Below are 24,171 nucleotides of genomic sequence, written 5' to 3' on the forward strand. Positions count from 1 at the left end.
GCAGGTTCTCAGTCCACTAAAAACACCTTGGAGCAAAGTCTCCAAGATAGATTTGACAGGAAGTGCCTTAAGCCCTGCTGTGGCTGCTGGCTAGTGCCTCAACATGTCTGAAAAAAACCCAAGCTGATGGACAGGTCCCTCATTCCACCAAGGGCCAGAGGGTATTGATCAACCTTTCAGCCCCAAACCACTGACGTGCAGCCACTTCTGAGGTGAAAGTGGCAGCTGGTTAACAGAGTACAGCATCATGTCCCCGCTCACCTGTGGTTAATGATGTAAGTGATGATGGTGGTGAACAAGCACAGCAGCAGGAGGGCAGTGCAGGTGTAAAGAACAGGATGCAGAACCTCAGCTGGGCCTGGTGCCTCACTGGGGAAATTGCTGAGTTCCTAGTTACAAAAACAAAATTCGTTTCACATCTATATCTGGCTCCTCCCAGACTAGGGGGCTGCTGGTAAGCTGGCTAAGTCAAGACTGCCATGCCAGGGCCACTGGGGATTGCTGCTGCCACAGCCTGTGCATGAGCGGACAATGACTGTTACTCTCCCGGCCAGCTGGAAGGGGTGACGGGGGAGCAGCTAACAGGAGTTTGGCAAGGGAGTTTACAGGGGGAGTGTGAGCAGGGGCAAGATACACCTACCATTCTTTGCACTTAAAGGTCAAAACACCGCTTGATAAAAACAAAGCACCAACAAGGGAACAAGCTTCAGGAGTAAAAAGAGAATGCAGGCAGAAGTCCAGCAACAGAGTGGGAGCTACCCAGTTTATTGCACTCAATGCAGCATGTATGCATTCAGTGCAAGGAGCTCCTGGCCCTCAGAGACCGGGTACAGACTTTGGAGACCAGAGAGGTACATAGATAAGACTTTCTGGGATCCAGTAGAATGGTCCCACCCTCAGTCTCTGTGCTGTTGAAGAGCATGAAAGCCTCAAGGAAGGAGAACATCCAACTGGAGCAGAGGGAAACAATCCCATAGTTGGGACCCTCCTCCCAGATGATGATGATGTGGTATTCTCTCGCACTGAGGATACTTCTCGGGGGGAGGTAACTCCAGTTATTAGGAAGAGACAGGCATTAGTAATGGGCAATTTGATCATTAGAAACAGATAGCTGGGTTTGTGATGACCGGGAGAACCGCACGGTGACTTGCCTGCCTGGTGTGAAGGTTGCAAATCTCTCGAGACATCTAGACAGACTTATGTACAGTGCTGGGGATGAGCCGCTGGTCGTGGTACATGTAGGTACCAATGATGTAGGGAAGGACAGGAGAGAGATCCTGGAGGTCAAATGTAGGCTGCTAGGTAAGAGACTGAAGTCCAGGCCCTCCATGGTACCATTCTGTGAAATGCTCCCAGTTTCACACGCAGGGCCAGTCAGACAGGCAGGATCTCAATGTGTGGATGAGGCGATGGTGTCGGGAGGAGGGGTTTAGATTTATTAGGAACTGAGGAAAGGAGGAGCCTATACAGGAAGGATGGGCTCCACCTAAACCAAAACGGAACCAGATTGCTGGTGCTTAAAATTAAAAACGTCGTAGAGCAATTTTTAAACTAAGGGCAGGGGGAAAGCCGACAGGTACGGAGGAGCACGTCGTTTGGACAGAGACATCCCTTAAGGGAGGATCTATAAATGGAGATTCCCTGTGTCCTAATAAGTAGAAGAGGATGGAAGATGGATGGAAGGTAGGATCTGATGAGAAACAGTCAAATTAAAAAAAAAGTCCCATTCAATTACATCATGTAATGGCAGGCAGCTAAAAAGTGACAAGTTTTTAAAATACTTCTGTACCAGTGCTGGGAGTCTAAATAATAAGATGGGTGAACGTGAGTGCCTTGTATTAAATGAGGACATTGATAGAACAGGCATCACAGACACTTGGTGGAATGAGGATAATCCACGGGACACAGTAATACCAGGGTACAAAATATATCAGAAGGACAGAACAGGTCGTGTTGGTGGGGGAGGGGCACTATATGTGAAAGAAAGCGTAGACTCAAATGAAGTAAATTGTACTATAGAATCTCTATGGATAGTAATTCCATGCTTGAAAAATAAGACTATAGCAGTAGGGCTATATTACAGACCACCTGACCAGGATGGTGTTGGTGACTCTGAAATGCTCAGGGAGATTAGAGAGGCTATTAAAATAAAAAACTCAATAATAATAATGTGGGATTTCAACTATCCCCATATTGACTGGGTACATGTCACCTCAGGACGGGATGCAGAGATAAAGTTTCTCGACACCTTAAATGGCTGCTTCTCGGAGCTGCTAGTCCTGGAACCCACAAGGGGAGAGGCAATTCTTGATTTAAGTGGAGCACAGGATCAGGTCCAAGAGGTGACTATAGCTGGACCACTTGGTAAAAGTGACCATAATATAATTAAATTTAACATCCCTGTGGCCAGGAAAACTCCACAGCGGCCCAACACGGTAGCATTTAATTTCAGAAAGGGGAACTACACAAAAGTGAGGAGGCTAGTGAAATTAAAAGGTAGAGCACCAAAAGTAAAATCCCTGCAAGCTGCATGGAAACTTTTTAAAGGCACCATAATAGAGGCTCAACTTAAAAGTATACCCCAAATTAAAAAACAGTTTTTTTAAAAAAGCCACCATAATCTCCATTTATAGATCCTCCCTTAAGGGATGTGTCTGTCCAAACCAAATGCTCCTCCATACCGTCGGCTTTGGTTAAACACCGTGGGTAAACAACAATGTAAAAGAAGCAGTGAGAGGCAAAAAGGCATCCTTTAAAAAGTGGAAGATAAATCCTAATGAGGAAAATAGAAAAGAGCATAAACTCTGGCAAATGAAGTATAAAAATATAATTAGAAAGACCAAAAAAGAATTTGAGGAACAGCTCGCCAAAGACTCCAAAAGTAATAGCAAATTTTTTTTTAAATACATTAGAAGCAGGAAGCCTGTTAAACAAACAGTGGGGCCACTGGATGATCGAGATGCTGAAGGAGAACTCAAAGATGATAAGGCCACTGCGGAGAAACTAAATGAATTCTTTGCATCGGTCTTCACTGTTGAGGCTGTGAGGGAGATTCCCAAACCTGAGCCATTCTTTTTGGGTGACAGATCTGAGGAACTGTCCCAAATTGAGGTGTCAGAGGTGGTTTTGGAACAAACTGATAAACTCCAGGACCTGATGGTATTCGCTCAAATGTGAAATTGCAGGACTACTAACTGTCATCTGTAACCTATCATTTAAATCAACTTCTGTGCCAAATGACTGCAGGATAGCTAATGTGATGCCAATTTTTAAGAAGGGCTCCAGAGCTGACCCTGGCAACTGCAGGCCAGTAAGCCTCACTTCAGTACCGGGCAAACTGGTTGAAACTATCGTAAAGAACAAAATTGTCAGACACATAGATTAACATAATTTGTTGGGAAATAGTCAACATCGTTTTGTAAAGGGAAATCATGCCTCACCAATCTACTAGAATTATTTGAGGGGGTCAACAAGCATGTGGACAAAGGAGATCCAGTGAATATAGTGTATTTAGATTTTCAGAAAGCCTTTGACAAGGTCCCTCACCAAAGGCTCTTAAGCAAAATAAGCTGCCAAGGGATAAGAGGGAAGGTTCTCTCATGGATTGGTAACTAGTTAAAAGATAGGAAACAAAGGGTAGGAATGAATGGTAAGTTTTCAGAATGGAGAGAGATAAATAGTGGTGTCCCCCAGGTATTTGTACTGGGACCAGTCCTATTTAACATATTCATAAATGGTCTGGAAAAAGGGGTAAACAGTGAGGTGGCAAAATTTGTGGATGATACAAAACTACTCAAGATAGTTAAATCCCAGGCAGACTGCGAAGAGCTACTAAAGGATCTCACAAAACTGGGTGACCGGGCAACAAAATGGCAGATGAAATTTAATGTTGATAAATGCAAAGTGATGCACACTGGAAAACATAATCCCAACTATACATATAAAATGATGGGGTCTAAATTAGCTGTTGCCACTCAAGAAAGAGAACTTAGAGTCATTGTGGAGAGTTCTCTGAAATCATCCACTCAATGTCCCGCAGCAGTCAAAAAAGCAAACAGACTGTTGGGAATCATTAAGAAAGGGATAGATAATAAGACAGAAAAATATCATATTGCCTCTATATAAATCCATGGGATGCCTACATCTTGAATACTGGGACAGATGTGTTTGCCCCATCTCAAAAAAGATATATTGGACTTGGAAAAGGTTCGGAAAAGGATAACAAAAATGATTAGGGGTATGGAACAGCTTCTGTGTAAGGAGAGATTAATAAGACTGGGACTTTTCAGCTTGGAAAAGAGGCGACTAAGGGTGGATATGATAGAGTTCTATAAAATCATGAGTGGTATAGAGAAAGTCAATAAGAAAGCGTTATTTACTCCTTCTCATAATACAAGAACAAGGGGCCACCAAATGAAATTAATAGGTAGCAGTTTTAAAACAAACAAAAGGAAGTATTTTTTCCACACAATGCACAGTCAACCTCTGGAACTCCTTGCCAGAGGGTGTTGTGAAGGCAATACTACAACGGGGTTCAAAAGGGAGCTAGATAGATTCATGGAGGACAGTTCCATCAATGGCTATTAGCCAGGATGGGCAGGAATGGTGTCCTTAGCCTCTGTTTCCCAGAAGCTGGGATTGGGTGACAGGGCATGGATCACTTGATGATTACCTGTCTGTTCATTCCCTTTGGGCACCTGCCATTGGCCACTGTCAGAGGACAGGATACTGGGCTAGATGGACCTTTGGTCTGACCCAGTGTGGCCGTTCTTATGAGAGGGGGTAGGACAAATCCAGGGCAAACATGGTGTGATGCTTTGGAGCCACTGTGTGACGAGGAGAGAGCAGTTGCCTCTCCCCCCCCCAAAATAACACCCCTAGTCTACTTCAGGAGGCCAGAGTCTCCCCTCCCTCTCCTGCCGCCCCTCCTTACCATGAGCACTGCAAAGTTGTTCAGGTGCCGGCCGAACAGGGTGGTGATGTTGGGCTCTTGGTGGGCCAGCTGACAGCCCTCGGCGCTCCAGCCCCCGTAGCCCCCCAGCACCTCGAAGTTCCAGTGGGCAGGCATGGGGTCGGCCCCTTCCCTGAAGTGGCGCAGTGAGACAGTGATGGGTTCGGTGAGGTTACTGACCCCACAGCCATCTGGGGAGGGAAGGGGAGGAGAACGGCTGAGCAGATGCACTGCATGGGCTCATCCCTCACTCCACGCCCTGCTGTCCAGGGCCCAGGCAGGGTCAGACCTGGGGTAGTCTGCTCTGCAGCTGCCTCCTGGGACCTGGCTGAGCAACACCCTACCTGACGCACAAGGGGAGAGTAAAGCAGCAGCAACCAATGTGGAGTGGAAGGCAGGCCCATGGCCTCTGCATGCTGCCACCACCGTGCCCCACCAGACCCCCATGGGCAGGGGGGAGGCCAGCTGCCCATCTGGAAGGAAAGTTTGGCCAGCAGGGGCCCCTACGGCTTCACATCTGGGTCAGAGACAACCCACCACATGGGTCTGCGCTGCTGAGAGCCACACGGCCCCTGGGGAGGAGGACGTGGGCTCCAGTGACCCGGTGATAGCCTCTCGTAGCCCCCCGACACTGCACCCCCGAGCAGGGCAGGCTGTGCAGAGCCCAGGGCAATGGCCCTGTCCCCCGTGCAGCAGTGCCCCTTACGTGTCCCGGCGTAGATCACGGGGGTGGCCACGCTGCGGCGCTTGCCGTTGTCGGCCAGGCGGGAGGAGTTGCCAGTGCTGCGGAAGAGCTTGCCGTTCCGGAACACCAGGAACTGGACCTTGCAGGCCTGGGGCAGGGAGAGCGGGGCCGAGGCGGAGAACAGGCTGGGGGGCAGCTGGATAGAGGCCAGAGCGATGCTGTTCTGAGGGGACAGGGAGCAACAGGTTAGTAGGTCCCAGACAGCGCAGCTCTCAGGCCCTGCCCCTCCCCATCGCCACCCCCCAGTACCTTGATGTGGAAGTTGGCCAGCGAGATGTTGGGCTGGCCCGTGGTGCACCTGAACTTCAGCTGCTGGTCAGCCAGGGGCTCAGCCTCCTGCTCCGGCAGCGACGGGCGCCCGCCGTCTTGCTTCTGGAAGGCCGTGCAGCTCAGCCCCGTGTAGCTCTCCGGCTTAATCAAGTAGGCCTCGAAGGCGATGTTCCTCGAGTTCTGCCGAGGGTGCAAAGCAGCCAGGGAGTTAGCAGGGCACCCACCACAAGGAGCCTAGCAGCCTTGGAGGCAGAGGCCAGGCCACTCTCACCCAGCGCCCCTCAGTGCTGACCCCCAGCCCCCTGCTATTCCAACCCTGAGCTCCCTCCAGTCCTGCCCAGCTCCCCAGCCCTGGGGCCCTACCACGGCCACATGCTGCGAGTTGCTGCTGAGCACGTAGCCTGCGATCTTCTCCATGGAGCGGACGATGCTGGTGCAGGCCTTGTCCTTGATCTGAGCCATCCACAGGATGTGGTCGTCCACCAGCATCATGTTACTTGCCATCTCCACCATGACGTCCGGGAGCTGGAGGGGAGCAGGGGGGTGGTCATCGTGGGCTCTGACACACCCAGCCCCAGGGATTCAAGGAAGATTCCCCAGGGGCGTCTGGAGCATGGGACGGTCCCTCCACCTGTGTGCCCCAGCCTCCCTCTTGGGGTGGTGACGTCAGCCTGTCTCGGGGTGGGTGTGAGGGCCAGCGGGGGCCTGCAGAGAGGCCTAGAAGGGGGCTGGGGGGGAGGGAGATACTCCGCCTGGCTGGAGGACAGTGACTGCTCTGGGCAGGGGCTCACGTGCTGGAGGATGAGAACACCTGAAGCACTCGACCCCCAGGCTGGGCTCTGCTCACAGACACCTTGGCACTGGGACGAGGAGCTGAGCGCTCACGGACAGCACCACGTGGGGGGAGAAGAGGGAGAACTGGGGCAGGCGAGGCTGGGTGCGGAAGGGGAGGAGTGTGCAGAGAGGGCTCGTGACAGGGAGCTGGGGCAGGGGAGGAAGCCCTACCTGCTTGATCTGGTCCACGTAGGCAATGAACTTCTCGATCATCTGGGCCACATAGATGACGTCCATCATGTCGGAGAAGTTGGCAGCCTCAGCTGTGTACACACGCAGCTGGTGCGCCAGCGTCAGGGCATTGGAGGCATTGATGGGCATCTGCAGAGGCGACGGGGGAGTCACCAGCCGGGTCAATACCCCCCTCCTGATAGCCCAGCTCAACAATGCCAGGGAGCTGGGGCAGGGACTGCCTCAGAGATGCCCTGATCTACAGAAGGGTCACTGAACGGCACGCAGGGCTACAGCCGCAGCCTGCAGCTGGCACAGCTGTACCATGGTCACACTCGCCTGGAAACATGACAGGCGGACAGGCAGGCAAACGCATACTGCAGACAGACAGGCAGGCAGAGGGATGCAGGCTGCAGACAGACAGACAGGCTGGTAAGTAGACAGATGCACATTGAAGATACCTAGAGAGACAGGAAGGCAAAACACATACCGCAGACAGAGGGATGCAGGCTGCAAATGAATGGACAGACAGGCTGGCAGGCAGGCAGATGCACACTGCAGATGGACAGAGAAGCAAGCAGAGGGATGAAGCTGCAGACGGACAGACAGAGATGCATGCAGGCAGATGCATACCGCAGACAGGCAAGCAAGCAGAGGGATGCAGGCTGCAGATGGACAGGCAGGCAGACAGATGCACACTGCAGATGGCTAGAGAGAAAGGCAGACAAAACGCATATCGCAGACAGACAGGCAGAGGGATGCAGGCTGCAAATGGACAGACAAATGCACACTGTAGATGGAAAGAGAAGCAAGCAGAGGGATGAACACTGCAAATGCATACTGCAGACAGCCAGGCCAGATGGGCGAAGAGGAAACCTTTTCCTTCCCTTCATCTCAGCCAGGCCCCACTCACCAGCACAAAGGTGTAGAGCACGCGGGTGATGTCGTTGGTGTACAGGCAGTGCGAGTAGTCGCCCTCCTCCCAGCGCCCCATGCGGTCGCAGCCCCGCGACGCCTGCTTCTCTGCCACGGGGCCCCCGTTCACGGCCAGCGAGGTGAAGGGGTACTGCAGGCAGGACTGGTAGGCAGTGATGCCGGCCAAGGTGCGAGGCCACCTAGATGAAAAGGGGAGACACACAGTGAGAATGTGCCCGGCCTGCACGGCCACTTTGGGGCCCCGGGCAGGCCCCCAGACACCATCACCCTCTCCCCACAGCATCTTCCGTTCTCTTACCTGCCGCCCTTGCAATAGGAAGGATCCCCATCCCCAAATCGTCCCCTTTCAGTCCCTCCTGGAAACGCTTTGCCACAGAGCGGGCAGGTCCTGCACCAGGGACTGGTCCAGCTGCTGTCCCACTAACACCTCCCCACCCCGGTTTGTGTGTTAATTCATCCCGCGCAGGCTGCCCAAATCCTGGGTTGGGAGCTGGGGCAGTCTCTGTTCTCGGGGTGCCTAGCACTATGGGGCCTTGATCCCCAGCCCTGGTCAGTAGGCCCTACAATAATAATAAAGGGTAACCGAGGAGCCTTGGACCCTGTACCATGCGCTTCGGAGCACTGTAAAGAATGACATTGAAAATAACAACAGCTGCAGCACCTGCCTCCTCCAAGCACCTTCTGCTCCGGCCTTCCAGGCTGCCTGACAGGAGAAGGGACTTGCCCAGAGGCCAGTGGCAATGCCAGCAAGGGAACCCCAGAGCCCTGACTCCCAGCCCGCTCTGTCTGTCAGTCCCAGGCCCGCAGCACTCACCACTAGGCATGTATGGAAGCAGGTTAAATCTAAGCAGGCAGGTGGATCCTGCAGGGTGGGGTTCGCTGAGTGGGAAACTGCTCGGCTGAGCTATTTTCCCAATAGGGGACACAGAAATGGGGGATTTTTGCTGCATTCTCCAGCGTGCACGTTCCTAGGCTGGCCAGCCTCTCGGGATTACGGAAGGGACGAGAGCCTTAGCCAAGAAGGTGCTGCCCTGCCCCAGCAACCAGGATGTTATTACTGGGCCACAGAAGCTCCCCTCCCGCCTCAGGGTGTCCTACTGAGCATGTGGGCAGGGGCAGCATGGCCTCCTGCTGCCCAGATTATCCCCTCTTGAGACTGACAGAGGGGTCCAGACCCCAGGGCTCGCAGGATGACACCTTCCCCCAGCCCAGAGCTGGGAGACAGGCTCTACACAGACCATTGGAGCCCAGACAGAAAGAGTGGGGGCAGGTGGGTGAGGGACAGGCAGCCGGGAGCTGGGGGGCCACAGGCAGGCAGGAGCTGGTGGGGGAGGGCCAGAGGCAGGCCAATTTCCATTTCCTGAATGACAAAAGGCAAACAGTGCCTAGCCCTCCTGCAGCACACTGAGTCAGCACCGTGGCTGGGCTAGGCTGTAATTAGCCCCGCTCCCCTGCCGCGGCCCTGGGAACCCACCACCAGCCTCAAGGGAGCACGAGACCGGGAAAACTATGACAGTGGGGGAGAAATGCAAACCGGCTGTGCAGAGCTGGTTGCACGGAGCCTGCCTGGGGCTCTCCCAGCACACAGCAGGGCTGCTGGCAGGCTCCCAGTGGAATGGTCCCTCCCCTGGGGCACTCAGGGCCCCTCCAGGGATGGGCTGACAGCAGAGGCTTGGCAGCTGCTGGGAACAGCACAGGCTCAATGCCGGAGGTGGGTTAGTAAGGGTGGAAGGGGCCAGCCAAGAACCCAGAGGACTGGCAACCCTGTCATCATCTAGCCCGTCTGCTGGGAACTGGACAGACCAGCCCCAGACTCAGCTCGCCGATGGCCAAAACCAGCCAGCGAGCACCCCATCTGGTACGTTAAGAAGCACCATTTCCTCGCGGCTCTACTGGGTCAATTGCCCACGAACCAGGCGGGTGCAGACAGCAAGGAAGCTCTGCTGGCACGGAGCGGGGGAGCAGGCATGCGTCCGTGCATGGGGGGTGGGGGGAACACATCCACGGTGTGCACTGGGGGGATCCCAAGGGGGATCAGGGAAAAGCTTTCCAGCTGCATGCAGGGCATGACAAAGAGAAAGACTTCAGACAATCCACAGAGCAGCTGAGATTTTTATGGGGTAATTTATTTCCCTCCCTGGAAATCTCGGCCCAGCTGTTTCAACATCTCATTTCTGAGCCACTCCCTGCTCACCCGCTACCACCACAACTAGATTATGGGAGGGGGGCCCATGGAGGTCACATGCCTTCCCCCAGTCCCATCATGAGACCCAATGGCTGGAATGAAGCTGATAAGAGGGCTGCAGTTTACTGAGTCAAAGGGCTCGTCTGCATGGGGAGATTGACTAGAACAGCTGTTCTGGCATGGACATGCTCTCCCTGACTAGGAGGGCCCACCTGGGGGCTAGTCCCAAAGAGCTGTTGGGCATTAAATTCACACCATAGCTTATTCTGGAATCAATCCCCCGAGTAGGCCTGATCCTGGCTAGAGCTGGCAGCACGGATGGGGTGGGCTGCTTTGCCTGAGCCCTTCGTGCCCCTCAGTGCCCCAGTGCCCAAAACCACCCTGCCCGTGTCCCTCTGTCCTCAGCAGGATGGACCCCATATGCCTAGCAGCTCTCTCACATCCTGGTAATGCAACTGGACCCCTGAATCCTCCCCACTCCTTGGCAGCCTGCTGCCCTTGTACCCCCTGTATGCCCCCATGGGCACCAGCCACCTCTGCATCCCTGTGAACCTTCTGGCAGCCCATATCCCCCCTTCTTGCAGTCCCAGTACCCCGCACTGCAGCCCATTTCACTCTCAGGCCCCAAGCCACCCCTGTATCCCCACCATGTGCCTCTCCCCCAAGCCTGCCTATATCCCCCAGGTCTCCAGTTGCCCTGTACCCCACTGTATCACTCCCTGGCAGCCTTCATCCCCCTATACCCTCCCCACCCCACCCCCAGCAGCCCCATCCCCCAGACTGCTGGCCACCTCTGTATCCCCCCCAACCCACGGCAGCAAGTAAACCCCCGAGACCCTCTGTGCCCGAGGCCTGCAGGGGAGTTCCCGCGGCAGAATGCCAATTTCCCCAGCTATCCAATTCCATACCCAGCGTGGAATGGAGGGGGCGGGGCGTGCATGGGGTCCTGCTAATCTAAGCCATATTTACTGTACCAGTAATTTATATTCCATGAAGGCCCCGCCGAGGTTACAGTGGGCTCCCAAAGCCTTTCGTCTCTTGCCAGAGAAATTCCAACACCTCTGCTTCTGGAGCCCGTCTGCGCTGCCAGCATGGGAAGCCTTTCAAAGAAGCCTCCCTATCAATGGCTGCCTAATCACTGCCAGACGCCGGGTCACCTGCGGGACTGAGCCTTCAGCACCCCCCTGCGCCTGCAGCCTGAGGAGTGGAGGAGCCAGCGGAAAAGCCCAGACACCCCCACGCCCGCTGCGCTGCCTCCTGGCCCCCCGCCTCCCACAGGGCGGCGTTTGCAGCGTTACTCGCATGCTCTGTCTGGAGTTAGGGGCGCTGGGGGACTCTGCAAACAGACACCAGCTATCAACCCGGAGGGCAGGACTGGTGCTGCTGGGCCCCTGCTGAGCCCTGCAGGGGGCAGGGAGGGATCTCCAGCCACACCCCACCCCATAGTGCAGTTTTCCACCCCTCTCAGAAGCAGGAGGTGTCGGAGGCTGGGCTGGAGGGACCCGGGGACTGGGCTCGTAGGGCAAACTGTGGGTGCTATCCCCTTTTCCCGCATGCCCTCCAACCCTCCCAGTCAGCCCAGCTCTTCATCCTGATGGAGGAAGGCGGAGGGAACTCCCCCGATGCCCCCAGGGTTACGGGGGCAGCTGGCGAAAGGGACCCCTCCACACTGCAGCTGGCCCAGCAACCCGGTACCCACAGCAGCCCCACAGGGAAACCCAGTGCCCCTTGTGCCAGCAACACGGAGCCCTCCTGGGGGCGCTCACCACACACCGATTGCAGCAGGAAACGTGAAGAGGCTGCTCCTACCCCAGGCCCTTTCCCCCACGGGTGACTGAGCCGTGGGCACGGGGCAGTGACCGGGAGGTGCTGCTGGGGCGCGGGCGTCGGGGTGCAGCAGCCCCAGTTCTGACCTGAAGTCCCCACGGTTGTTGGTGACCCTCTCGGCTGGGCAGTATGAGGCCGATGTCTCCAGCACCACAATCTCCACCTTCTTGCTGACGTTGCCCTGGGAGGTGGAGACGGCGCATTCCCACTCGCCGTTGGCAGAGACGTGGATGTTGGAGAGGATGAGCTCGCTGGGGGTAGGAGGGAGGGAAGACGACAAGGCAAATGCTCACATCTGAGAAGCCAGGAGGGCAGCAGTGCTCACTGACAGGCCTGGCACTGCCCTAGGCCCCATGGAGAGACAGGCAGAGCCGTGTCTGCATCCATACGCACGGCGAACCCATTGGCGAGACATCTCCCCAGGGCTAACCCAGTGCTTTTCTGCAGCCCCTTTCCCTTGCAGGTGGGGGCCCAAAGCAAGGCCCAGGGATCATTTCAAATGCCACCACAAGGCAGCCACCTCTGGGCAGGAGATGGCAGCTGGCAAGAAAACATGGTCATTTGGCACATACATAAAGAGCTGGGATTTATAAAGGAACCTAGGGGAACTAGGCACCCAAATCCCAGCCCCCACCCCAGGTGAAGCAAAGCGTCATGCACCCAGGTGAGACTTAGTCAGGAATCCCAGCTTTCGCGGGCTCAGTTTCAGCAGGAGCTGTCAAGGTCCAGAGCGATCCCTGGCCAGGGCTGAGCTGAGCTTTCGGGAACCCGGCCCCTGCCCAGAGTAGCTTGGCACATGGGCTGCACTGCGGAGCATCCTTCCCCAGTGCCTACAACTTGCTGCCCAGCACCCCGGGCAGGATGGAGCCTGCTCCATACCTGGTGATGAAGGTGCAGTCGTGGATGAGGCTCTCCTCCAGGATGATGCCAGTCTGCTTGTCCCCCTCCACCAGCACCCGGTTGTGGTACCACCGAATGCGGGTGCTGCTGTCCAGGTAGGTGGCTGTGCACTGGAAGGGCAAGCGGTCGCCCTGGAACACCACCTGGCGCAGCGAAGGGATCAGGTGGTGGGTGTGCAGCTCCGGAGTGCCCACTGCAGGAAAGGGCCGAGATACCTGGGTGAGCCACCTCATCCCCCGGTGGGGCGGGGAGCCCCCTCCGGCTGTGCCCGGTCCCCTGGGTCGCTCATGACCAGAGGCCCCGTGGGTCATGATCCACAGGCAGGGGGTGGTCTCAGTCCCATCCCTAGCCAGACTGGTGTCCACGCCACAGAAACCACCAGCCCGGCTGGCACTAGCTGACTCCCTACTGGGCCCACAGTGAGCTGAGGGGGTTGTCCAGGGCCTTGGCAGTCAGAAGCCTGACGGACAGCTTAGGGGCTGGCCCTCAGACACTCAGCGCTGCCCACCCCCTGCCCCCTGCGAGCGGTGCTCAAGGCCAGGCTGCCTCACCACACTGCAGCTGGCTCTCCTGGATGCTCCTCAGTGGCTTGGCTTGCAGGGGGCTGGGGTATATGCACAGCGTCTTGTCGGAGATCTGAGCCGAGCGGTTCCTGGACCAGGGCAGCGTCCAGCGCAGGTTGCAGTCGCACGTCAGGTACTCGGTGGCAAAGTCACTGGAAGAGGCAAAGTGAAAGGACTGGAGTCAGGGATGGCCGAGGCCCCACAGAGATGGGGGTCAGCAGAATGAGCCCAGCTGCTGCCAGGACCACCCCTCGCATGCGTCAGTGGCTGGGGCGTGCTGGGCACGAGGGTCTGGGCTGGAACAGGTAACAGCTTGAGGCCTGTCCACCCCACACTCACTGCAGGAGGCCAGAGTGGCACAGGAGCAGCACACAGAGGGTGTACCGTCGTGGCAGGACATGGGCAGCTGCGCATACTGTTGTCCCCGTGCCAGTCTGCACACACGTGTAACTGCCAGAGCACTGTGAGCACACCACATCCTCAGGGCACCGGGCGTGAGCGCACATCTCTCGCTCAGCTCCCTGCTGGCCAGGGCGACTCTTCCGGCACGGAGGCAGGGTGGGTGAGGGGGGCCATGCGACACACCCTTTCCTCTCAGCGAAATACTCACACGACTTTCAGAGATGGCAGCTCGTCAAAGACGCCAGGCTGGAGGCTGGAGAAAATATTCCCTGACATGTTCCTGTGGGAGGAGACAAGAACCGGGCTGGAGGTGGCAGAGGTTTGGCGGATGCGCTCTGACCTGCTGGGCAAACGCACCGAGCCAAGTCCCAGGGCAAACATCTCTTGGCGCAGAGCCAGGGGAGGAAACGGGCATTTCCAGACACTGCAGAACCTGCTCTCCCAACGCTTCTGCCTCGGGCCCCCCTGGGGCGGGAAAGCTCCTGGCTCCAGGGAGCAGGTGACAGCTTTCGCCTCATCTGCTAAGACTGCTGAACTGGGACCTTAGAGAGAGAGGGACGGGGAGCTCTGTGCTCATATAGCACGTGGCCCATTGTGGGGCTACCAGACACAAGTAACAATAAACACCCTGCCAGAAGGACTCCATAGATCATCTCCTGTGTATCTCAGGCCAAAGAATTCGCCCCAGCTCACCCTGTATGGAGCCCATTCAGCCTCACCTCACAACTCCCTCTGTGAGGGGGCGACCACCATTACCCCATGTTACAGATGGGAAACTGAGGCACAGAGCAGGGACACAGTCTGTGGCAGGCCCAGAAATAGAAGCCAAGGGCCTATCTCACCACAAGTGTTCTGGGGGCCCGATGACATGCAGGAAGTGCTGAGTATCTGCCCTCTGAAAATCAGGGCCCTTTAGGTCTCGATTTTGGGGGCCCAAAACCACTAGTCACTTTGGAAAATGTAAGGCCAGAAGTCTTGACGCCCAGTCCCCAGCTTTAGTGACAAGGCAATACTTTCCCCAAGTGCTGGGACGAGAACCCAGGAGTCTTGGGGCTCACTTACTCCCTCTCGCTTTACGAACTCTCTCCACACCCTCACATCATGGATTATACAGAGATATACACTGAAAACTCAGGGCAAACGTTTGCTTTTTTGCTTTAATCTAATTCCCCCCAGAATCTCTCCAGCCACTTCAGTCCCTCTCAGCTTTTGTTCTCTGGCTTAGCCCCACTCTCCACCCCCTCCCCTGGCCTGGTTTTATGGAGAAAAGCGAAAACAAGAGGCCTGGCCCCGTTTGCCACTATGTCTTGGGGTTTTAAAGCTCACTTTGATCAAGAATGCACACAATCGCCAAGCAGCACTTAATGAGCTCCCCACACAGGTGGGGACAGAGGAGCCCACACGACAGGCTGAGCAGCAAGGGCCTTTAATGAGCTCCGTGCTGAGCGCTACCTTCGCCTGGCAGACAGACCATTCAGCCATCGTCACACACAATCTCCAGCAGGAGCTGCTCTGAAGTGTCCGCCCCCAGGAGCTAAGTCATGCTGTGCTTGCGACCCACAGAGAAATGGAGCCACTGTGCAGTCAGCCAGCTGGGCAGGCTGAGGGGGAGGCTGGGAGCAGCCCGTGGGGTCTGGCTGAGGGGCAGGGTCTCTCCTCCTTTCTTCCCCACAATCTAGACTCTCGCCCATGTGTCTAATCCAAGAGGCTGAAGATCAGAGATGACAGCACCCTGGGTGGGCGTGTATCCCTGTGACCCCCTTGATGCCATCTGGCAGAGGGCATAGAGGGTGCACAGAGTTTTATAGGGATCCCCGGGTCAGTTATACGCACAATAATTCATTGAAGGGGGCATGTGAGGTCTCTAGAGAGAGCCAGTAACACACTGGCCACCACAGCCCTGGCAAAAGGATAAGGGGACGCTAACAGTTACGCAGTTACGGACCTATCCTGGAAATGACGTTCGTAAGGTCTGTGAGTTAAAGCTGGGCACCGGAGGTGACAGCTGTTCCTTCCTAACAAGCAGGAGGTGCTTATCTGTCAGATGCAAATCGAGCACAGTATACTTCCCAATGGACCCCTCTCTGCCTCCTGAGCCACCAGCTAATCGCAATTCAGAAACCAATGGGAGCTCGCACAATCTACAGGAAGGAACCTTGGGAGGGCGTCCGATTCCTGAACAAAGATCAAAGGGTTGTTTTGATCTCTCTGGGGTTGCACAGGGACACCCTGGTAATGTCACCCAGGAAGTAAGCAGTGGGCTTGCTTCACAAACAGAAGATTCTAGCCAAGTCTGGCTGTTATACGCTGGAAGGATGTTGAGTGAGCGTTTCCTCTTCTGGCATAACAACATTCTATCAGTTAAGTTGAGGCTCTCGCAGGCATGTCATGAGTCTAGTGTATATGTAACCCTTTGTTTCCAACATCTCGGCTTGCTATCACTGGCATCTCTGCTCCTCGTTAAATAAACTTGTACTGGCTCCTTCTGTAAACAAATCTAAGTGCTGAGTGTGAAGCAGAGCTGTAGTCTCGGGTGTAACTGATAAGGTGGGAACAGCAGGGCTGGTAATTTGGTGAGTGCCCAGTGGAACAGGGGCTGGACATGGCTGGGAGACGCTCAGGGGACTTGGGCGCTGGAGTGTGTCTATTGCTAAGCTCTGGCTGGTGGAGGCTTGGCTGTCCCATGCTAAGGGCGGGTGGTAGCGAGATGGGGTGGCAGGAGAGGCTAGACTTTGCTCCATCCCTTGCTAGCAGAGAGGAGGGAGTAGGGTCCTGCTGCCAGGTGGGAAGGGGAACGAGGGCGAGAGCGGCAGGGCAAGCATGGGGATCCTGCTCCGCAACAGCCAAAAGCCCCTGGCCAGCCTCTGTCCTCCAGGGAGCCCCTCCCACGGGCCCCCCCCGGGTACTTACAGCCGGAGGAGGCTGGCGAGTCCCTGGAAGACGCTGGCACTGAGGCAGCCGATGCGGTTGTTGGAGAGGTCTCTGGAAACAAGCAGAGGGGACGTAAGAGCGGCGTGAGCGCTGGAAGACAGCCCCGCACTGGGGCAGCCGGCTGTGCCTTGCTGCGGGGAGCCTCTGGTGCTGCAGGGAGCAGTGCTGGAGAAATGAATCGACTGGCAGGATTCAGGACTCAGAGCGCGCCTAGCCCTGCCGCAGGAGCTCAGCACCTGCCTGGTGTCTGGGGCGAAGCCGCAGGACAGGTAGCTCCCGGAGTCAGGCTGTTTCAAAGCCCAGGTTGGGGGCGCCGAGAGGGGACTCTGCCTGGATGGGGTCTGGTCTGTGCATTGGCCCCCGCCCACGAGCCAGCGCTGCTGCGGACGGAGGGGCGCGGCAGGCTCGACTCTCCCAGAATAGCGAGCAAGGGGCCCAGGGCCACTTACAGGCGCTTCAGCTCCGAGAGGCCAAGGAATGCGCCGGGCTGGATCGTGCTGATCAAGTTGTTCTTGAGGTCCCTGGAGAAAGAGAGAGAGAAAATAAATAGAAAGGAAGCCAGTGGCTGGCAGGAGGCTCCGTATCCTAGTGGAAGGCAGAGCAGCCTAGAACAGTGCTCCTGGCAGATCACTCCCCACACGTGGTGTTGTGGTGTTGACCCAGCTCAGGGGAGCCCAGACTGGGTGCAAACAGCCCTGGAAGGTCCCTGGGACAGGCAGCCACGGCACCAACTGGCAAACACCCGGTACGCCTAGCCTGTGCCACGGACCAAGGCCGGGCTGCCTGGAGGGGCCTTCTCCTCATCCTCCACTTGCCCAAGGGGAGTGGAATGATGCACTGACGCCAGCAATGGCTTCATCCATTCACCTGCTCTGTGATGGGAAAAGAACTTCCAGAGATGCCCCAGGCTGCTGAAAAATGGGGCTGGGACATCAGTGCCCTGCGTGCTGGCACCTCTTGTGAGGCGGGCACCTGTCCACTAGGAACTGGACTGGCACCCCCTTCACCCGATTCACACTGGGGCCGCCACCAGCCCCCGATGGGAATGTTCGAATCCCACCGCTCTGCACTGCGGTCCCATGACTGTCCGGAACGAGGGCAGCACTGGGGAGGCCCCTTGCCACTCCCAGCAGCCAAGCACGTATCTCGTATCTCGACCAGCAAGTGGCCAGGCTGGAAGGGAGGAGTTGGCAAGGACATTCCTCCCAGGCGGGGGAAGAAGAAATCCTGGCCCAGGTGGATCCCGCGCCATGTAGGATGGGCAGGTCTGAGAGAGTCAACAGGGTTGAAATAACCTGGACTCCTCTGGTGCCTCTTTCTACAGCCAGCCCCATTCTCCAGCGTGGGCATCAGGACCCTCGCGGCTCCACTGCACCGCACTAGGAGCCTGCAAGCCATTCACAGGCAGCCTCCCGGGTGCAGCAGAACACCTACCGCCTTCCCACCAGCAGCGGGCAGCTGCGAGCGAACACTGTAAGTTGGGGCCTCGACAGCAAACTGCCCCAAACTACAGCAGCATGGGCACCGGCCTGGCAAGGCGCATAAACCTCTTGGGGACACAGCCACACGGGGAGAAGGGCCAGGAAGTGCGAGGCTTAACGCGGGGTTTGCAAAGTGCTTTGAGATCCTGCATGGCTGGGGCAGCAGAAAGGGACCCTATTGTTGTCCCTGCTGCGGGTTTAGATTCCCCAGCCTATCAGAGCCAGGAGTTGCCAGGGCTGAGACATGCTGGGCAGGAACCTCATTAGCAGCCTTCAGTTCAATCTCTCTCTAATTATCTCTCAGAAGGGAACAGGGAGCGAGGCTGGAAAGTGTTACAGCTCCCTGCTGGGCGGCTGGTTGGAAGGAGGGGAAGATGCCAGGCCTCGCTCTGTGCTCACGAGCGCTCGCAGACTTGGCAGCGGACAAGGGTCTGCCCAGCAGCCCCTCATTGGCTGAGCTTGCCACGTGTGCGTGTTCGGTGTCCCCATGTGTTCAACAGTCCAGGGCGTCCTTCCAGACAGGTGGCGGAACGTGCATCCCAGGACGAGCTGACGGTTCGCCACGTCCCCAGAGCCAGCGCGCGGTGTCGCCGGGAGCCCATGGGGCTCCATTCCACGCTGCTTGTCCTACTCCGCTGAGTGACTGAGAAACCCCAAGAGCCAGGAGCAGCAAAACATGGCCAGGGTGCTGTCATGGAAGTGATGTCAGGACTGTATAGGATCCCACAGAGGATGGCACCCTTCCTCCTGGACGCGGGAGGCACCCTCCACAATCCTGGAGCAGAACCAGCATGCCCCATTCAGGGACATTCCCATGACTGGGGAGATAAGTTGGAGGAGCAAGGCTGGATCCAGATCCAAGCACACCTAGGGTTTGGTGGGCTCAGGGTGGGTCTTTCTCTAACAATGTCAGATTGAATCAGCAGTGCAGCCACCATGGAGTTTCAGCATATTCCTTTCCATGAGGCTGGCAACAATCCAAGTCTCTGCCTGTATCTGCAGATCAACAATTCACCCCCCTTTGCTTTTACACATGGGGACTGATTTATTACCCGTAGGCCATCCCCCAGGAACCCAGCCTGGCAGAGGCAGACATTGGATAGGGGAGGTGATGCTTGGGTCAGATGCCTAAGCCCCAGAGGTTGCTTTCCCATTAAACTCTGCTTCAAAGAGTCCTTGGAGCTGCCCGGGGTCGGTTATGGTTCTGCAGCCTGTTAAGAACCCTTGGATTTTAGATTTCTCTTTGCTTTCTAGCCCTAGGCCCCTCCCTGCTCAGAAACGACTGCTTCTCCTCCCTGCTCTCTGCTTAGACAACTACATGAGAGAGACGCACACTCCAGCCCACCCAATGTGCGTCTGGTGGGTTGGCTGCAGCACGGCCTGCTCCATCTGCATGGCGCTAAAGAGGACAGCAAAGGTAAAGCCACCCTGGGAAAACCCACCTGCATTTTTGTGCAAGGCCCCTCCTGGACAACGCCAGCAATGTCTCAGCTAAGAGTCTATGGGCTGAATCCCACAGCAGGCCAGCTGCTGCTGAAGATGTGCCTGCCTAGCTCGATATGGCCAGAAACTGGCTACGAGTCTTTTGTCACTGGCACCATTTAACATTGGTTCATATGGACATATGTATGCGTGAGCACGCTGCATACAAGTATAATTTTAATAGTCCTTTAAATGATCCTTTTAAAAACTGCTATGTGCTTGCACTAGGGGTACTCAGTAACAACACTTAGCTAGAAAGTGCTTTACTCAAAACTGGGCAAGTATCACTACTTCCTGTCTACAAAGTGGGAAACTAAGGCGCGGGGCAATTAAGGCCGGAGAAGGTCTCAGCCTCAAGTCTAGGCCAGAGTTTCAAAACTACCCAGCACCCCACCGCTCCTGCTGTGATTCTCACGTCCATATTTTCAAAAGAACTCAGCACTCAACATACTGAACAGAGTAGAAAAACAGGCCATAAGTGACTTGCCCAACGTCACAGCCCTTCGCCGCCTCCTTCCCACCAGGGAGCCTTCTCTAGCGTGCTCCCCACGCACACATGGGCTCGAAGAAGGGAATGTCTTTCTGAGCCAGGGAATGTCAACAGAAGGAAACAGCTTAATCCCCTGTGCTCTGAAACTGGGGCCTTCCATATGCCACCTGGAGAACACTACCAGGCTAGCTCCATACCCCAGCATTCAGAGCCGTGCTATGCCCCACAGACACTCCCCACTGCCCTCGTAGTGAGATGGGCCTGGGGCCTTCAGTAACATGAAGCTGTCGACCACCTATTTGTACCAAATCTGTTTGCCACAGTTGCAGGGAAAGGGGGCTGTCCCTTCTGCACCAGGGGTCCCATTTCCTGCCCTGAGCCCTCTCAGAGTAACCTTACCGGACGGATCACATTTCTTATAATTGCATAATTTATGTCCCATGAGAATCCTGCAGTCTCTCTGCTCCCTCTCCCCTCCCCGGCAGCCCTCTAACGACCCCAAGTCTCGAGGCCCAAACGGTGCATCGGAAACATTCCGCACAGCTTTGCCCCCCCGCCCCCGAATCCAGAGCTCTGGCCAAGCCACCAATTCGGGTAATTCTATCCTACCTATGGAACTTCTTCTGCAGTGTCAGCTGGATACGGGATCCTTCTTCCCCTCCCGTCCTGTGCTAATGCCTGGCTTGTGTGTTGTTATATCAGTGGCTGTGTTCCACCCAAGAAGCAGCTGCATGCCAGTGACGCAGTTTCCGTAGCTTGTTTTGAGATGGAGGGCACGATAGAGACTCATGAGTCTCTTGTTACTGCCACCAGGCTGGAGAGGGGAGAAATTCCTTGAGGAGACTCCAGTTTGAAGCAGCTACCCTGTTGCAGAGGAAGAGACCCTGCTGCTTACCCCCATGGACCATGCGGACACGGGACATGCATTTTGTTGGTCCCCAGAACCCAAACCTGCCCAAGTAGTTTAGCTTTAACGGGTTGAACCAGTTTCCATTTTACTGCCTCTTCCATTAAACTTCTGCCCACCTCAGCTTACAAACATCCCTCTGCCTCCAGACTTTGCCTGGCGGGCCCCTGAGTGGAGACATCTCTGCTCTCCGGCCTGGGGAGACAGCCAGAGAGAAAACGACGCTTTATTCCCATTACAACCAACCTCATGCCTGGAGAATTCACTCGAGTAAACTGGACTGCGAGCCCCCCTGACCCAGGGCCAGCACAGACACGCTCTTCCCAGCAAGGGGAGGGAAATCGGACACCCTGCCTGCTGCCACTGGCTGCCCGGCAAAGAGCAGCCAAAAGAAACTCTGCACAACTCCCTCAGCAGCATCATTCGGCCCTCTGGAGAGGCTGGGAAGTTCTTCAGCCAGGATGGCTCTGGAGCTGTGCTAATGACGCATCTGGTGCATCCCACCTAGCACCGCGGACGGGCTGGGAAAATCCCCTGGTCTGGCCCCAATGCCGCTGCTTCAGAGACACGGTCACCTCCTCCCAGCATGCACTGAGAAATGTGTACCTCTCTCCACGCTGTACTACTGGGACCAGACCCTGTGCCCCTCCTGCCCCCTAGGAATTCCCCGTGGTGCAGGCAGTGCCTCAAAGCATCTCCTGCCCCTCACTCTGACCGAGCACCCAGCCCATCTTTGGGGTCAGCAGACAGACCCTTTCCATGTCCCAGGCAGTGAGGGTCCAGAGCGTAGGGCACTGAATGGGGACTCAGGAGACCTGGGCTGTGTTCCCAGCTCTGCCACTGATCTGCTGGGTGACCTTGGCCAAGTTACTTCCCTTCTCGGTGCCTCTGGCTCCCCTCCCACTCTCTGCCTGTCTTTTCTCTGCAGATGATAGGCTCTTTGGGGCAAGGGCTGCATGGACAATGCCTCACATCTCCAGCCCCAATCCCAGTTGGGCCTCTTGGTGCTCTGCCGTACAGGTAAGTAAATAATAATCTCCTCGTCCGGGGGCACTGACAGTGATGAATCGCCAGCGTCAGTCTCCAGCTGCAATCGTCTTTCACAAACACCGGTTCCTTGGCCGAGGAAAGGAAGAGAAAGTTAAAAGAAGAGTTCCGTAAAGCGCGATCGGAACTGAGCTAAACACTGCCAGGAGCCAGTCCCCTGTCATGGGGCACTTGAACGCCCGGGGCACCATCTCTCATCTCTCTTGAACGCCCGGGGCACCGTCCCAGCATTTCTCCCAAGTCACCGTCTCTGTTCTGCTGGCCATTTCTATTTTGATTGATTGATTGATGCTCTTCATTAGCATGCTGGACATTGTGTCATCCCTTCACTCAACACCCTCCTACCAAGGCTCCAGGGGTCACCATGGACAAGCAACTGAGTGTGAGCAACCAGCCCGATGCCGCGGCTAACAGGGCTTGTGCGATCCTTGGATGTATAAAAAGAAGGGCGCGGTGAGCAGGGAAGTGATTTTACCTCTGCACACGGCGGTGGTGAGACCAATATGGTGCCCAGGTCTCGTGCCCACGTTTTTAAAAAGATGCTGAAAATTGGAGAGAGTGCAGCCAAGAGCCACACAAACGAGTCGAGGGCTGGAGAAAATGGAGAAGACGGAGAGGTGACTTGACTTCAGTGTCCAAGCACCTTCATAAGGAAAAAATCCTGACTACAAAGAGCTCTTTGATCTAGCAGAAAGAGGAACAACAAGACCCAATGGCAGGACGCTGAAGCCAGACAAATTTATATGAGAAATTAGGCACACATTTTTTAACAGTGAGGTTGATTAGCCATTGGAAGTGGTGGATTCTCTCTCTCTTGATCTCATCAAACCAAGACTGGCTGCCTTTCTGGAGATCTGCTTCAGCCAAACACAACTTACTGGACTCAATACAGGGGTAACTGCCTGGGTGGAATTTAATGGCCTGTGACATACAGGAGGTCAGGCTGCAACTCGATGAATCTATGGTTACTAGGACTCTGGCTTCTTTGTACCACAGCCAGAAGGTGAAATCTCTCTCACCCGGGCCACTAGTCATCATCCCTCTGGAGCCAAGAAATGTGAGTGTAGTGAGATCTGAGGGCCCAAGTCACCCTGGACACGATCCCGCTCCTCCCTGTATGCACAGTGCCAGAGCACATCCTGGTTCTGCCTTTCCCCGCAGCTGAGCTCTTCCTCTGCAGATGGAACGTGCTTCTTGTCCTGCAACCTCCCTCCACTGCTGGAACCGGAATAACCACTGGCCTTGGCAATCATTTCAAAAAAATAAAAGAGAGAGACCCAAGTCCATAAAACTAATAAACCAATAGAAATGCCCTGAGGAACCGAGACAAGAGGAGCCTCTTAGTAATGAGGCTGGATGAGTTCTGTGGTTTCAACTGTGGGGAGCCAAGAAAAGGGTTTTATTTAATTGCAGTGAGATAAGGAACAAGTCAAAGCAAAGGAAGCAGCTAACAAAGGAGCCAGTGTTGAGGGCCCTGTGCCTTGCTCAACCTATGCTGCGTAACCAGGGAATACATTGTGCTTCGGGGCTCATACCCCTCTACCACACCTGGTCTCTCCTGCTGGTTTCCCCGTAGGAGCCTCAGACCCCAGGACAGTCAGTGAGGGAGGGAACAGGGGTATTCCCAGTGCGGCTTCCATCTTGCAGGCATAGTGCAGTGAGTGTCTGGTTCTGGGAGGGCTCTGGTACCTGCAGCTCTCTCTAGTTTCAAGAGGATCTCTCCAAATAGGCCCAATCCTGGGAGAGGCAAGGCAATCGCAGGGGAACCACCAAGTCAGCAGTGGGGTATCAGGGCTGGCCTTGCTCCAGATGGAGTCAGTAGGGGTTTAGAAGGAGCAGGCCCCTTGACTGCAAGCTCTGCTGGGAAGGGAACCTGTGCTGGGCACAGTCTGTTTAGCACCACGTGCTATTACAGTGACATACGTACATACATAGGGTGAGTTACCCAGTAAACACAAGCTCCTGCCTAGGGCAGATTCACACCTTTGGAGCACAGGGTCAGGATTTGACTTGAGCTGACCTAGACCCAATGTACCTAGCAACTCCCCA

General features: G+C 55.7%; 1 protein-coding gene across 2 annotated transcripts in view; it reads right to left on the minus strand.

The window, feature by feature from the left end:
• ADGRA2 (adhesion G protein-coupled receptor A2) overlaps nt 1–24,171 on the minus strand; it is a 104,568-nt gene that overhangs the window by 7,259 nt on the left and 73,138 nt on the right. For both annotated transcript variants that reach the window (XM_073325421.2, XM_073325422.2), the window contains 13 exons: nt 17,165–17,236; nt 16,695–16,766; nt 13,993–14,064; nt 13,371–13,534; nt 12,799–13,012; nt 12,006–12,170; nt 7,885–8,086; nt 6,972–7,121; nt 6,330–6,491; nt 5,946–6,146; nt 5,658–5,859; nt 4,934–5,142; nt 262–389 (listed from right to left, as the gene is read on the minus strand). In XM_073325421.2, the coding sequence (XP_073181522.2) occupies nt 262–389; nt 4,934–5,142; nt 5,658–5,859; nt 5,946–6,146; nt 6,330–6,491; nt 6,972–7,121; nt 7,885–8,086; nt 12,006–12,170; nt 12,799–13,012; nt 13,371–13,534; nt 13,993–14,064; nt 16,695–16,766; nt 17,165–17,236 (2,013 nt within the window). The remainder of the gene's footprint in view (nt 1–261; nt 390–4,933; nt 5,143–5,657; nt 5,860–5,945; nt 6,147–6,329; nt 6,492–6,971; nt 7,122–7,884; nt 8,087–12,005; nt 12,171–12,798; nt 13,013–13,370; nt 13,535–13,992; nt 14,065–16,694; nt 16,767–17,164; nt 17,237–24,171) is intronic.

Source organism: Lepidochelys kempii, chromosome 26 (assembly GCF_965140285.1).
Source record: "Lepidochelys kempii isolate rLepKem1 chromosome 26, rLepKem1.hap1, whole genome shotgun sequence".
Classification (NCBI taxonomy): domain Eukaryota; kingdom Metazoa; phylum Chordata; order Testudines; family Cheloniidae; genus Lepidochelys; species Lepidochelys kempii.